The following is a 16,945-nucleotide window of genomic DNA, read 5'->3' as shown; positions in this document are numbered from 1 at the left end:
AGTACTTGGGACGAGGTGGTTTTGGTGCGAAATGGTTTTGGGACGAAGTTGTGTGGGGCGAAGTGGTTTTGGTGCGAAGTGTCTGGACCCCAACTAACCAGGCCATAGGGTTACCATTTCTGAAGCTACTTACAATGTAAAGGGATACAGATCGGAACTGCACTCAAAGGTCATATGGGACGATAGGACCAATGTAAACACTGTATCCATGTTACGATTGATGAAAGTTAAAACATGTCTGTCATAATCTACATTGTATAATTTAAATGTTGCAGCAATGATGACAGGGTGCGTCAAGATATCACACATAAAATACAATTGTTTGTAAACAAGAAACTTGCACAGGCGCATTTCTGATGACAGTTTTCCCTGTAACTACCACAGCTGAGCCCGGGTAGACTGTTGTTTTGATTGTACCAATACTGCTTGGTTGCTGCAATACTACTACTGCCATCATTTGGACCAGTCACTTGGATCAACTGGCGGTCCAAACTAACTAAGACCATAGGGTTACTATTACTGAAGCTACTTAACTGAGAAGGACACTACATGGTAACCATGCTCTCTTCAAATCACAAAGGACAACTCATCATATGGCTTTACTGAACCATCAGCTTTATTCCTGGCAACATTTATATCATACAACACAAAGACAGATGTTATTCTTTGACAGCATATTTCCTCATTGGATAAAGTCTTTGTTTTCTCTGTTGTTTCTTTGTCTTTCTTTTCAGTTCACCAGGTGTCAGCGCCCTCCTCATGGCTCGGGTCTTCTTCAGTCTCAGATCCAGGGGCTTGTATTTCTTGCCCTTGTAGAATTTACGCAGATTTTCTTTCTGAGTTTGGTTCATGACTGTGAGAATCCTTGCGATACCCTTGCGAACCATTCGACTGGAATGAAACAAATATTTCGATGATTCATTGTTCATTTTGTTGTTCATGTTTGATGTGGCAAAACTAGTATTTGCCATAGATCATGTTCAATGTTGCAATAGACTTGTAAATCTTGCATAGCTTGGGTTATTGCATGAAGGTGTCGCACCACAAGAAAAGCACATTGTCTACTGCGTTGACATGCACTACACGCATGTCACAAATTTTGACATCTACACTCAAGTCACAAATTTCACTCAAATCACACGAGCTCCCCATATTCATACAAAGCAAATCTTGTAAACGCATCACATAGCAGGCTGGATATGAAAATGAAGTACTGGAAGAGTTTTGATGAGAGGAAAAGTCAACCCTTGTGCAAGGTGTATGGTGGTAGTGATACCAGGTGTGTAACCTGATTATAGAATACAACAGTATTGTGGTACAGAGTACCAAACTAAATAGCTGCCTTCAACAGGTAAGGCATTTTTTTAAATTTTACACTTGTGAATCAATTCATTGTAGTCAATGTCAATAAAAGCAAACAATTTGACAAATTAAGGTATGTCAAAATGTGCAATATCTGTGACTTTCTGTTGTCTTACAGTAAGCCAAATGAATTGTTAACCATGACTTCAGTTGGACTTTATCCTACTTGTTACACACCAATATCAGACTGCACTCTGTGTTTCCTCTGGCTTCTGAAATTTTATAGTAAATTTACGAATTGGGTATCGAAACTTTTCGTAAATTTTGAAATTTATAAGTAAACTTAACCGTTCCAATACCGAATATCATTCAATCAAATTCAATTTAAGTACCACATGTGCTTAGAACGATTTTCAGGTTTGGGGGCCTTCAGCTCTCAATCAACTAGCTGCTTCCTTGCATTCGTATATTTACGAATCAACAATGAAAAAAATTAGTAAATCATCTAAAAAATTAGTAATTTTATGAATTTGAGAGTGGCAGAGGAAACACAGTCTATATGTAATATGTACAATTTCTGATCTCGGAGTCAATGTGTAAATATCTTGTTTCATCACATTAGCCTGATACAGATGCATGTAACATAGAAATTTTTTTGAATCAAAGATCAAAGAGAACACTATTGAATGTGTTGCATTAAATTGGCTTCATGTCCTCCTGTATAACACCCAACCCTCACGGAGGTACATAACCAAATTCCTGTTTGTACTTAAATCACTTGGAGATAAAATTTCTAAAGGTGCACAAAGCTCTCACAGTAGTGCAGGGGTTCCACGGCATGAAATAATTGACCACCGTCACTTACATTTTTGCTAGTTTTGAGGCAGCGCCACCAGTGACCTTGGCAACTCGGAGTTGGGACAGCTCTTCTTTCAGCTTGTTGAGCTGTTCCTCCATCTCCTCTTTCTTCTTGCCCCGCAACTCGTGTGCCTTGATCTTCGTCTGTGAAAGCGAGTAGAGCATACATTATTGATATCCATATTCAAATATGTATTGTACAGAACCTATGTCATCAGCTCTTTCCATTTACCAGATGTCCCTGTCATGTTATTGGACATCTTACATCTTGCTCAGAGTTCCTTTGGTTCTAAAAGCATTCACCAGTGCTTACAAATGTTAAAGAAACAGTGACCTAATAAATTTGCCAAGCTGTTCCTTTAACCCTTTCACCACCATGGTTTGTCCCAAATCCATTGTTTTCTATGGTAAAGTTGGACCTATATACAGGGAACTGGGGGTGAAAGGGTTAAGTACCCTTCTGAACACAAACACTGGCAGCTAAGCTTTACAGCACACACTGTCTTTTACTTAAGGGCCCTGTCACACCTTGATTATTTAGCCAGCGTAGGCCGACGAGTCAAAATTTCTCTAAAATGCTGGCTACTATTAAATGTTGGGCATATACATAGAGTGTTCATAATGTACTCATAGGTTATAATACCTTTTGGGTATGCTAGACAATTATCTTGACACATTTCGACTTATGAGTAACTTACAAGTAATGGGTGTCAACGGGCGCATAACCTACCTACAACTTGTGGCCCCCTTGTGCGGGACGTATGAGCCATATATGTTGGGATACGTAGAAAAGTTGTGTGCATGCACAAGATACCAACGTGCTTCAGCGCACTCTTAACCAATAGGGAACTTCAGATGACGAAGTAATTTGCATACACTGAGCGGGAGTTTCTGTGTTAGCGCTGGGTTTGGAAAGCTGTTAGCCACTGTGGCGAATAGTTTCAAATTTTATTAGCCACAGACAAATTTTATTAGCCACACATTTTTTACGAAAACAAAGCTTTCTATAATGCTATAATCTCCAATGTCGGTTGCATGCACAAGAATAAACTATCAACACATCAACCTTGTATCCAATGTCTTCATTTTAACACTGGAAATTGCTTGATTCTGGACCACGATGTAGCCCTGCGTACGATGCTGTGTGTTCCGCTACAGCTAATCGCCCGTGAGCGGGGCGATTAGCTGTAGCGGTTCACACAGCATCGTACGCAGGGCTAGACCCCGATGCAAATCGAAAGCAGCACGCAACGTTGAGACCACGATTAAAATGAACTGCAACACGGAAGGTTGGGACCGCGATGCAAATCAACAGCATGACAGCAACACTGAACGTTCAGACTGCGATTAAAATAGAAGTTTGGTTACACGTAATTACGTTCCATCAGTACACGTAGCGTCTTTGTCACGTCATACAAGACGTCGCGTAAATGTGGCACAGACGTTCGGAACATCATCAAACGACACTTCCACATGTAGTCTTAATTCTGTGTAGTAATTTTTAGATTTTCATGGTGATTTGCGGGAATTTAGACAGGAAATCTCGTTAAGTACTAGTATGAGTATCATTGTAAATTAGCAAACATCTTTGATATCAGAAAATTCCGTAGAGTTCACCTGCACAAGACGTACGCGCTAAGATTTCCTGACAGAAATGAAATGTTGTCCAATTCACCTTTTTACCTGAAGCTGTCACAAAAATTTCCGTAAACCACATAAATAACTGTATTACAGAAAATCGGTAAATTTAATGCGAGGATACAACGAGCTTGAATAGTCCTCGCCTAGAGAAACGAATTTCGTATGTTTCTGAAAAAACAATACGGCAAAATCAACCAAAAAAATTACAACTGAGCATGGATACGCGGAACGTCGAGAACGGAACGGAACGTCGAGACCGCGATGCAAATCGACAACAACACGGAATGCGTCGCTGGGATGGCGATTTTAATTAACATCAATAGGGGCCCATGAGGACCGCGATGCAAATCGACCACCATTAAATAAGACCTCGATTAAAATGCGCAACACGGAACGTCTAGACCACCATGCAAATAAATTTCAACACCGAACTTTGTGACCACGATTAAAATGTTAATGCGTGTGTCTGCTGTAGCAAAAGTTTCAATTCTCGCGAGTGTTCGCTTTGCTTGCTGTACACTAGACAAAATGACGTCAAATTTATCGCGAGACTAGGGCTCGATTGCGTCTGCCTGCATTTTCAATTCTCGCGATAGTCATTTATGTGCATGCTGTACACTATACAAATTGACGTCAAATCTCTCGCGAGACTTGGCTCGATTGCAATTGCGTACGTCGGAGAGAACAATACGGAAGTGGATATAGTTTTTTTCGGGAATCGCCGAAAGAGAAGCGCAGATCAACAAAAGACTAAAAACCCCACGTTTTTGCTTATTTTGCGGAATTTTTTCAACAAAAATCACTTTCGCCACTGTGGCGAATTAGGATCGATTTTTCTTCGCCACTGCTGATTTCAATTCGCATTTGCGAACGTGGCGAATGGGCAGCGCGAACACAGAGTTTTAGATAATGATGATTGAACCATGCATGCAATGAGAAAAGTTCTTGGGACAAGTTTATTTTCATATGAAATGGTTTTGGGACAAACTTGTGTGGGGCGACCTGCTTTAGATGTGAAGTGTCAGGAGCCCAGACTGCCTTCCCCGATATGCATGATCTTTGAAATTAGGACCAATACTTTTTTCCGAGATGAAAGTAATGAGTTGAAGTAGTGAGTTTCATTTTTAATGTTCTATATTCACAATTTAGAATTCTGGATGCATGAAATGTAGTGTATGTAACATAGGCTATACAACACAGGTGATTGGAGAAAAATTCTGCTGACAATCAAATTGTATTCAAGGAGTGGGAGACATCGTAGCATGAGAATCTACATGTTGTATATCAGTTACAATATTAATCGAAGTTATTAGTCCAATTCCACCCTATACTTTCACATATGTAAATTAATTTATCAATGGGTGACCTACAATGTGAATGAATGAATAAATGAATGGCAGCAACATCCAATGTAGGTTGGTATTTATATGCATGCTGTTTCTGACAGGATCTAGATTAATGCATTGATTACCAAAGAAAGCAACACGACCTTTGGGTACCACTGGGCAAAATTATTTGGTGACAGTTCAAGTGTTACTACTGTACTGTGTCATTACATGAGTTTGGAACACCGACCCAGTGAGAGTGACTGAGAATATACTTAATTAAGACAGGAATTACAATATTCTGTGATCTTAAGGGCAAGTTTCTTATCGACTTTATCTCTGAGCAAATTGACTAGCCATGCACAAATTGACTAGTCATGCACAACTTTCAAGGGAGAACAAAGGACTAAAATCACATAGACCGTCAATGTCAACAACCACCAGTGCGAGAACCAGGGATTGATTAGACTGCCCGTTCAGTTTTAGAACCTCACTGCATCGATGCATTGACGTAAAAAACAGACCCCCAATTGCTCCAGGATCGAAGGTCGTCCTCTTTCTGTCTCCCTCTATATTCTATTATTTACTTGACAATAAATCATACGTGACACCATTTATAAACCCTAGGCCCGGTAGTAGCACAAACTGTTCCGATATCGGAAGAAAATGGCGTCTTCCATGTTGTAAACAAATCACCCGGCAAAGATATTCGGATAAACCATTGTTATCGTTTGTTTATACATAATCTTCAAACACAAATTTGATTTTAGATTGTATTACTGTCACTTAATAGCTTTTGGACGCAGGAAAGCTTTCGATATGGTGAGATGATGGCGGATATTGCACACCGACCACCTTACACTCACCATCTTGAATGCTGGTCAAAGCGGAAGAGACCGACTGCAATACCCATGACCCTACGAGAATTTCAATTTCCCATAATTCCAGAGGAAAGTAAGCGACAACTTGTGCGTTAATTGTCCAAACTTCAGATATTTTCGATGTATCTTTGCTACAGGGTTTTTATAAACGTAGAGAACAGAGAAAAACGCCATCGTACGAACAACTCTACCCATGTAATATCAAGGAGCAATTTTGTATTGACATTCATGGAATAAGGTGATACTGAAAACGAGGCAGATCGCCATATTAGAAGGAGTGTCTCCAAAAGAATCAGGAAGTGAGTGAGTTCTACATCGTCTGTTGTGTGTCCAACTTCTTTACTTTTTGTGTTTTTCGGAGAGAACTGTTTTAAAATGTCTAAGAGCTCTGCTAGCACAAAGTTTAGGAATGTCAACGTTGATGAGTTCGACGAAAATAATTTCCGTGAGGATGAAGTAGACGAAATTGCAGGCGGACCTGATGAAACAGAAGTCGTGGGTTTCCTAAACCAATATCCTTTATCATATGTAATCGCGTTCCCACCTTGACGAAAGGTGTCAAAAGGTGCATCTTTTAATTATTATTGTCTCGTATTTTTCTTTCTACGTTATTTGTGTCTTCAGTTAACCTTCTAAGGCTATCTTGATGTTCAAGAGGTCCAATTCTATCGACGTTGTCCAAATTTGAAGAGCCCACAAAAATGAGGAAGTTACTTTATCCAATATAGTTGTAGATTAATTATCTTAATAATGTAAAAAGTGTGAACCCCCTCTGATGGTTGAATCAAAAGTCTGAATTACAGGTTCAAAACGGGATCAAAGTGTACTACAATTTAGATAAACTTGTTTGTTGGAAAGTTGCTCATTTCCGGTCAATTGGCAGGTACCACACCTCACTGCCAGCAGACTTTGTGGGCATTTGCTCTGAACTTGTGTATCAGTTAAATTTGTTGATTGTCAACAAAAATGTGACAGTGACTCCTTATCTACTGCCTGTTATAATTGTCTTAGCTATATCAAATGAGAGAACAGTAGTACTTCAAGAAATTAAACCATGCTGCATATGTGCATTCGTGAGATTGGAATGGGAATTTCTGGAGTACTGATACAATCAATAAACTGCAAATAATATTGCAGGGTTGCTGGGTCAAAACATCTGACTTGTGCTGTAAAAGTGTGATGATTCAAACATAGACACTGATATTCTAACAGTGCGTAGGTATTTGATATATGGATTGAAGACATCAAATAAAAATAGAACTTGAGAGGCTTTGAACTTAGTCACAAATTTATTGAAAATTGGACTTGCATGTGGCAAAAGTTTTCTCAAAAAATTTGAATTTCTACCCTGTAATGTTTAAAGAGCAACAAATCACTGAAAACTTTGAAATTATTTGAAATGTTTTCCGCCGTCCATTCAGGTAACTGTAAACTTTCACCTATCCAGCCAAAACTTTATCAGGCCCAGGCAGGTCAGCAAGCAGTTATTTTTCCTACTTTTCATACATAAATGGTATATAAACGTAGGTACGAAAATTTATTAATTCATATTTATTTGTACATTCATTCATTTGTTAAGTTTATATGCCAATATTCAAACTTCAGGATTTGATGTGGTTAAAAAAGATGGAAAGGATATACAGTGATATACCTTTTTGTTTTGTGTTTATTTGTTTTATGCTGTTAGACTGTAGCTTGCATAACAAGAAAAACTATTTTGTAGTACAGTTTTAAACAATATTTCAGCTTGAAAGTGGTTTTGTGTACTGCTTCTGTTGGCCAGCTAACTGGAAATGAACCAGATGAATGATAATTTTAAAATATGATTTTCATTTATTTATTTGTTTGTCTGATTTTAATGAATAGTAATCATTGTTTTTTTGTCAGATTTCCAGAAATACCGGTAGTAATCATATAATTTAAAATAAGCCATATAGCTGGTGTAAAAGCAGACTGCCAGATGTTTTCTTTGGATTACTGATTGTTTGAACATAGTTGTCCACTTTGACTACCAAGCTAAAAGTTATTTTGAGCCCTGTATGTTGCGCAACTATGACAAAATCCTGTAATTTGCTAGTCATTTTCTGTGTGTGATAGCTATTTCAAAATTTACAGTAATGTACTGACCTTAACAGAATGATTCACAAAAAAGAATGTGGAGGCATTAAAAGCAGTTCTCCGAAATCCTCCAATAGGTTCTAAAAACCAGGCTATTAAGGTGAGTATGTGACTTGGTACAATCATTCCTGAATATTTTTGTTTTAGCAAGAGACTATGGAACATGGAGAATGAAGAGTTAATCAGCTAACATGATTGTTAAATTAATTCTATGACATCTTGTTATCAGATCTTACAATATCTTGTATGGGACTCACAGTAGTAGCATCATACATATTTATGCATTTTCAAATATTGCCAAACTTGTCCTAGCTCATGGCATTATTGATATTTCTGTTTCATATTCAATAATGTGTAAATGAAGGTCATATTTTTCCAAAGTTACCGAGTACTTTACGAAAAATCTGCGCAGATATTTTTAACTATCCTGATTTGAACATTCGTTGACCCTTATCCTGTCAGACATGTCACTTCTCCATCTGCCGAGTCAGTAAAAACAGTAGTGTGCCAAAACCTATAGGTATTTTCACCTATGTGGTACAGTATACCAGGTTCAGTCTGCAAAATGATGTTTACACAAATTACAGTATCTGTATTCAGGAGCTGTCTGTTTCAGTGCAACATATTGGTCATAACCAACTTGACCTGATGGTGGAATATGAATTTGACAGGATAAGAGTTACTTTCTGCCATGGCATTATGAGGAAATGTGAAACAATATCCTACATACGTTGCTTTTCTGTGTCTCTCTCCTGACAGGACAAGGCATTAGGCATTGTGATAAGGGTACTCTCAGCATTCAAGGCCGGTGAAATAGAAAAAGCAGTCAATGAACTTGATAAAGACACAATAGATGTCCTTATGAAATACATCTACAGAGGTTTTGAAAATGTAACAGATAACAGTGGTGCTACACTGCTTTCATGGCATGAGAAGGTAATTCGTTTTTAAGAAATCGGTGCAACAGGTAAACTTAAAGGTATACAGTCACCTGTAATCTATATATGCCCATATATGGTCAAAGGGTCGTTCCTTGGTATTCCAAATGCCCATGTGAGGGTGCTATTTTTAAAAAGCGGCCACCTGCTTAAAATCTGTGATTGGTTAAATTTTCTCTTTCCATTGTAACTGTGGCAAAATTGGAACAGGTGACAGTATAGCTTTAAAGTGCTGAGGCAAGGATTGTTGATATGACTGCTAGTGTTGACGTCTTGACATCCATGTATAAAGCCTGTTTCACATTTCCAGTTTTCACATCAGCTTTACCACTTTTTTTGGCGTATTTAGTCTTTTTCAACCCTTTCATCACCATGGTTCAGCCCAATGTTGGGGGTGAAAAGGTTGATTAGATACCTTATCTTGGAATGTTTGGTATCAGTTTCTACAATGTGGAAGTGAGGACATGAGGTACTATCAATGTAAAGACAATGCAAATGTATGATTGCAGTTTCTGCTATATTGACCAAATTTATTTTCGTTTTTGATCCTGATAAGTTTTGTGAATATGTAATAAGATGACAGAAGCTCCTGGCGAGACAGTGAAAGTGCAACATACTCTGTGTGTTTGCACACGGCTGGAGATGTATTCTGCGGCTGTTCCCACATGACAGCAGAATACTCCGCAGGTCCGAGTGCAAATACTGTGAGTACAAAGCACTTGCACTCTCACCATGGGGTTCTGTTATTATTACATATATTAATATGGAAATATAAACAAAATGATACCCAGTGCAAGGTGTTCTTCATGACATCTAAAGTTTGGTGGAGTTATTTGTGCCAAGTTCCTACTTTTGTAACCAAGTTTAATGTATAATGATGTCAGTGTTTTTTTATTGGCTACTTATGCCACACCCCGTTTCTGATTTAGCAAAGTTATTTACATGTTACTTGTGTTGGCGGAACAGCTCTTGCTCTAGCTTGTAGATGACCATTTTCAGTTTGCTTACATAAAGCATGGAGGTAGTAAAGATACTACTTTTTCACAAGCAAAAGTAGTCCGGTTACGAGTGCTTATTAACATAAGGTTATCACATGTTTTTGGTATTGAACTGCAGTGCAAATACCGATGGTACATGCTCTGATGCAAGTAAACTGTGGTACATGTGAAATAATGAGTACCATTGTGACCACATGAAATAAAAAAAAATTACCTATTTTGTTTGTCTCACAGGTTGTAAACGTTGGTGGTGTTGGATGTATTGTGAGAGTCCTAACAGACAGAAAATCTGTGTAAGTTCAGCTCCTTCAGCTCACCAGCAATCTTGAAAACACATGTTTTATCCAGAGATGTCAATCGGTCATCATCATCATCATCATCAGAGAGCGACAGTTGTGCAGAATAGTAACGCTTAATGCCATAGTCTTCCAAAATGGTCTCCAGCTGTGTAGTCTGTGAACAGTATATACTATAACTGATCTCTAGGAACATTGTTAAATCCTTGCTTACATCATAGTGTACACAGGTTACTTTTGAGACTTTTACAGGTATACAGTCACCTGTAATCTAAATATGCCCATATATGGTCAAAGGGGTGTTCCTTGATATTCAAAATGCCCTTTTGAGGGCGCTGTTTTTAAAAAGCGGCCACCCGCTTAAAATCTGTGATTGGTTAGATTATCTCTGTCCATGGTAACTGTGGCAAAATTAGAACAGGTGATCGTATACCTTTAACAAAAATCTTCAAAAGGGCAAGGTCACCATCTCTTGACATTTATTTTTTTGTAAATTTTGCACTCAAGTTATATTTGTTGGACACCCAGAAATATGTTGACTGTGGTCAAAATAATATAACTTTCCTGAGGAGAGACCTGGCTTTCATTTCAAGAAATACCAACGTGCTAAAGGTTGTTCAAAGAAACTGTCAAACTCTGTGTACAACAATGTTTTTGATAAGGATGGTAAACTGGTAAATGTTACACTACACGTATAGCAAGATTGTGGATAATACTCGCATATCATACCTGGACATATTTCAATTCATTGTTGATTCAGATAGACCATTTTATTCTTTCTCAATCCAAAGCTACAAAAAAGATGACAACGTATGTCCCTTTAATCAAGCTAAAATTTAATTCTGTACAGATTTGGTTTGTACTTCATCTTACTAAGTACGAACTATCAGCAAACACTAGAATATCTTTTGTGTTTGGTTGAAATATGCACTTTTTCGTTGTTATATCAGGTATTTCAAATTTCAAAATCTTATTACTGCGCTTTTTAACTCATGAGTTATGTGGACATAAAGGGGCGTAGTCCGAGTCTATTATGTTATGTTTGTTATTCAGAATGGAATTATCAAACATTAGAGCACTTTTTGTCTCCAGCCTGTGGAACAATGAAGATAATGGTGAATTAAAAATTTCATACTTAAAATAACCGTTCTTGTGTCATTTATTTGTGATGACGTCAGTGCTGCTTTCTACAGAGGCAGTTATGTTGTTTATGAGTATTATTTGGAATTTTGTTCTATTTCAGCCGTCAATTATATTGCTGAAAAACTTTCTGAAAAAGTGCTCAAGAACATTATTCAGTTAACTAAACTCAAGCAGGAAAAAAAGGAACAGTATAATTGTGGCGTCTACCAGAAATGTATATGTGAATGAAGTGAAGGATGCTCTGATGAAGTGTAATCCTTAGCATTGGGTAAAGTTTGGTTTGATTCGACATCCATGGATAATCAAGATTATTTTGAATTTACGGTTGAGTTTCGTGACATGAAAAACATGTGCAGTGCTCATCAACACTGTTAAAAAAGACAAATGAACTTCAAGGCCTTATAGTAAATGCTCAATCTTTCATTGCACAGCTAAGATTTATGCTGTAAGATAGTGCAACAGTATAACTAGCTACTGGTGTGTTCTTTCACAGTGGCCTTCCAATTAGAAGAGCGCCCTCAGTGGCAGTTGAGGTGAACACTAAATTTGCCAGGTTACGTGATTGAGGACAATCTGTGAAAATCAGATTTAATCAGAACTTTTTCTTGTTCTTTGCTGTTTACGTTGGCTGATAGTTGTAGTGAGGCGACAGTCAGCTAAGGAGAATATCAAAGAACAAGCAAAAGTGAAAAGCTCGCCATCTCTACATTTGACTTTAATCACATGGGATTGTAGACTGCATGTGCAGCATAGGGTATTCAGGCTCCGATGATGATGATCAGATGGTGATGATGATGATGATTAAACAATAAAAATGAAGAAAAATAAAAATATATTTGGACTCAGTAAAGTTGTTGTTGTTGTTATTATTGTTGATAGTATTTGCAGAAAACAACAAATTATGCACTGCAAAATTCAATACAGCCTTACTGTAGAAATTGAGGTATTAAAGTTACCTCCATGCTATACACATGCGCTGCAAAATTCAATACAGCCTAAAGTTAGGCTGTATTGAATTTTGCAGCGCATGTGTATAGTATACTATAAAGGCTGTAATGAATTTTGCAGTGCATGTGTATAGTTTGGCTGTATTGAATTTGCCACCCATACTTTGTTCTTTTCTACAAATACTATCAACAACAACAATAACAACAACAACAACTTTACTGAGTCCGATTATATTTTTATTTTTCTTCATTTTCAAATATTTAATCATCATCATCGTCACCATCTGATCATCATCATCGGAGCCTGAATACCCTATGTGTGCAGGGGCAGAAATTGTAAGTAAACAGTTGTAGCTGTGCTACGGATGGACGTAGCCACAAAATTCAATTTGAGCATCACTTTTAGTGATGATTTATGCCCCTTAATCCTGATGGTATGATTTTCCTCTCTGGAAAGACCATCAGTTTTGCTGTCCATGCTTTTGGCAAATGTTTTCTCACCAAAGTGGTCATAGGGTGATACCAATGTGCAAGCTAATATTAAAGTTGATGTGCCTGTGAGTGACATTCAATTGTCAGAAGCGAGCAAAAAGTATACAACACTCTGAGGTTATTTACTAACAGCTTCCTGGTTGTGTTCTGACCTTCAACCCAACCTTCAGACTTTTAAAAACCTTTAGCTCATCACAAAAGCTGCCCATGCAATTGGCATACATTTTCCCAGGCATAAAATATCAATTGAGTATTTGTAATTAATTAATCAAGGGTATATTTTTATTGTTTACAATCATGGATGTTGGTACATAAAAAGAAAGTAGTTGTTTTAGCTTAATTAACAATGCATGACATTTACCGTATGTTTTACTGTTAACTAAAATGGCAGCAGAGCCTGAGAATGTCAAAATTGTAAACACCCTGGATGTGACAAATTTTTACACAAGGTGGTGGCCTCTGCCAATTTCTCTCTTTTACTATATACATTGTAGGCAGACAGTATGTAACACAGAGTGTGGTACTAAGTCCATCTGATGAAAATTTTAGAAAATAACTTGATGGGATGACTGACAAAACTTTGCAAGAGTCAATCTAAGTTGTACCTGTAATCATTGATTGACAAAAAGAGCACCTCAAGAACACATATTCGGACTCTCAACATTTTACAATTCTTTTCTGATATACCACTTGTGGGGGTTCATTTTATAGCTCTTGGTGTAAGAAAACTTTTCATCAGCTTAGTTTTTCAAAATTCGAAAACTATATTTTTCTCCATAGAGTTAATACAGGGATGATGGCCATTTTGAATTTTAAATATTGGTAAATCTTGGGTTATTTGTTTTCTAGTACCAAAATTTGCATGGTGACCTCCCGATTTTTATTCTTGATTTTGAAAGAGAATGGTTATAAGATTTTTTAAGGAAAGTTTGAGCAAAAGTTTGTCTTTCACTTTCAAGTCGCATACTACCTTGAAGATAAAACAGAGCTTCAGTTTCATAGATAAAACAAGTAAAACATAGGGCCAAAGTCCCTGAAGCTACTATGGACATGGATACAAAATTAAGTATTTCCTGACTGTATGAAATTATCTCATTAAGGTCATCCTAGGAACCTGTAAACCAAATATTAAAGCTGTCTGACCAGCGGTTTTGAAAAACAAGTGACCCAACAGTTGACAGAGCTCTGCTGTGTTATGTAGAGAATAACTTTTTGTGACACATGTTTTGATGAAGAAGGTGGATATCTTTGATAGCTCATTTTAGGATGGCCTGACCAAAAATGGCAAAATTAGCTGCAAAAATACAAAATTGAAGATTTCATCATAATTTCAATATATTACATTAAGATAAAGCCTAGGAACCTGTATACCAAATATCAAAGCTATCAGATGAGTAACTTTTGAGAAACAAATATTTTGACCAAAAATGGCAAAAATTGACCAAAAAATAAAAAATTGAAGATTTAATCAAATTTCAAGATATCACACAAAGACAACTCCTAGGAACCTGTGTACCAAATATCAAAGGCATCAGACAAGTAGATTTTGAGAAACACATTTTTTGACCAAAAATGGCAAAAGTACAAAATTGCAGATTTCCTCATATATTCAATATATCATATTTAGTTCATCTGTAGGAACCTGTATACCAAATATCAAAGCTGTCAGACGAGCAGTTTGATGAAATAAATTTTTGACCAAAAATGACACAAAAATTCTTTAAAAATACATATTTGTATATTTCATCGCAATTTGAACAAATCTAAGTTTGGTTATACCTAGGGACCTGTATACCAAATAACAAAGCTGTCTGACCAGCGGTTATAAAGAAGAAGATTTTTTACCAAAAATGCCTTTTTTGCGCTAATTTGCATATTTTCAACAATATCAAAAAATTAAAAAAGAAGTTTCTCATAATCATATTTTTCATCTACACAAATATCAAATCAGTAAGTACTGCAGTTCTCAAGATATTTGAGTGGACGGACGCTTCACAAACGGACATACATACATACATACATACATACATACATACATACATACATACAGACTGACGATGGACGCCGGACGGATACCCATCCCAATAGCTTTGATAAAATAACTTTTTGACCAAAAATAACAAAAAAATTCCTTAAAAATACAAATTTGCAAATTTCATCACAATGTGAACAAATCTAAATAAGGTAATCCCTACGGAGCTGTATACCAAATATCAAAGCTGTCAGACAAGCGGTTTTGATGAAATAACTTTTTGACCAAAAATGACCAAAAAATCCCTTACAAATACAAATTTGCATATTTTTCATCACAATGTGAACAACTCTAACTTAGGTCATCCCAAGGGATCTGTATACCAAATATCAAAGCTGTCAGATGAACGATTTTGATGAAAGAAAGTTTTGACCAAAAATGACAAAAAAATTCCTTAAAAATACAGAATTGCATATTTCATCGTAATTTGAACAAATCTAAGTTGGGTTATCCATAGGGACCTGCATACAAAATAACAAAGCTGTCTGACCAGCGGTTATGAAGAAGAAGATTTTTTACCAAAAATGCCTTTTTGGAGCTAATTTGCATATTTTCAGCAATATCAAAAAATTTAAAAAAAAACAGTTTCTCATAATCATATTTTTCATCTACAGAACAAATATATAATCAGTAAGTACTGCGGTTCTCAAGATATTTGAGTGGACGGACGCCTCACAAACAGACAGACATACATACACATATATATACATATATACAGACATACATACATACAGACTGACGACGGACGCTGGACAGATACCCATCCCAATAGCTTCTATAGACTATAGTCTATAATAGCTAAAAATGTCCCAATCATTGTTTAACGTTCGCCCTCATAATTTTGTCACGAGCACATATTATGGTGAAATTAGAAAACTGAAAATTTATGCTAGATTAAGGGATACTGGTAGTTTTAATAGGCTCACAGAAATAACACCAATAATGCTGTTGTACCTTTGAAGCAAATTATCATCATGGTATTCTACCAACTTTGTAGGTTCAAAAACTTTTCTGAAGAGATGAATAAATAATATAAATATATATATATATACGTGACGTGTGGTAAGTTTAGATAAGTTCAAGTTTTGTAAGTTTTGTCATTGTAAATTTTGTCCATTGCAAACATAAAGTGTGTTTTCCTGCCATGTTGAATTAAGGACTATGAATTTTAATGCCATTCCAGGATTGCATGGTAGGCCTGTTTTTTACGACAAAATTTAGGTTTTCAGGGCATTGTGAGATCTTTGTCAGACTCCAAACAAGTGATTCGATGCAACTATAAATATCACCATATGGACAAAAATAAAGTTTTCCAGCTGTCAGTGGTGCAGAGCCATCCAGATAGATTAATTAAATTGTCCATCTTGCATCCAGTGTTTGAAATCAAGCATTCTCTGTCAACTTACTTATACTCTGTAATCTCTAGTCACATGTGGTCTACAAGTCACTCAAGATGACCGAACTTGAATATTTCCAAATCATGATACAATCTGCATATCAACACAGCTTTTCGCTGATATCACTGGTCTGACATCTTTCGAGTACAATTTGTGGCTTCTCGGGAAAGCCTTTATTAAGTTTCATGAACAGTCACTGCAAAATTTGCATATGCACATTTTTGATAAATTTTTCAATATTTTGCTATTTTTTTTTCAAAAATTGCCTGTTATGAAATAAATTGAATGACAATTACACATTTGGTTTTTCAGGTGCTGTGAACTAACTCTCTCAGTTTTGTGAAATTGGTAATATACATTTGCAATTTTCTAGGACTAATTTTTCTCATTTCACGTCAAAAATCATTTTCTTTGATATGGCTGACCTTACAGTTTGAAAATTTGATATTTACTTTTTTAGGGAATAATTCATCAAGGTTTATTAACCCTTTGAGTGCTGTAATTTTTCCCATCAAAATGTTAGTGCAACATTTTACCAATTTTTATGAAATTTTTGTAATTTTTTGACAATTGTGGA

The 16,945-nt window shown here is 36.5% G+C and overlaps 2 protein-coding genes across 2 annotated transcripts; one reads left to right on the top strand and one right to left on the bottom strand.

The window, feature by feature from the left end:
• Positions 1-594: 594 nt before the first annotated feature.
• Positions 595-6,127, bottom strand: LOC139152488 (large ribosomal subunit protein uL29-like). The gene is made up of 3 exons (XM_070725641.1): positions 5,993-6,127; positions 2,168-2,304; positions 595-891 (listed from the first exon to the last, which is right to left on the bottom strand). The coding sequence occupies exons 1-3, from the start codon at positions 5,993-5,995 to the stop codon at positions 660-662; spliced, it is 372 nt and encodes a 123-aa protein (XP_070581742.1). The 5' UTR covers positions 5,996-6,127; the 3' UTR covers positions 595-659.
• Positions 6,128-6,261: 134 nt separating this feature from the next.
• Positions 6,262-11,501, top strand: LOC139152487 (actin-related protein 2/3 complex subunit 5-C-like). Its single transcript, XM_070725640.1, has 4 exons — positions 6,262-6,520; positions 8,154-8,225; positions 8,885-9,061; positions 10,296-11,501. The coding sequence occupies exons 1-4, from the start codon at positions 6,383-6,385 to the stop codon at positions 10,356-10,358; spliced, it is 450 nt and encodes a 149-aa protein (XP_070581741.1). The 5' UTR covers positions 6,262-6,382; the 3' UTR covers positions 10,359-11,501.
• Positions 11,502-16,945: the final 5,444 nt, after the last annotated feature.

Source organism: Ptychodera flava, chromosome 16 (genome assembly GCF_041260155.1).
Source record: "Ptychodera flava strain L36383 chromosome 16, AS_Pfla_20210202, whole genome shotgun sequence".
Classification (NCBI taxonomy): Eukaryota; Metazoa; Hemichordata; class Enteropneusta; family Ptychoderidae; genus Ptychodera; species Ptychodera flava.
Note: the sequence above shows the minus strand (reverse complement) of the source record. Positions and strands in the feature narration are given on the sequence as shown.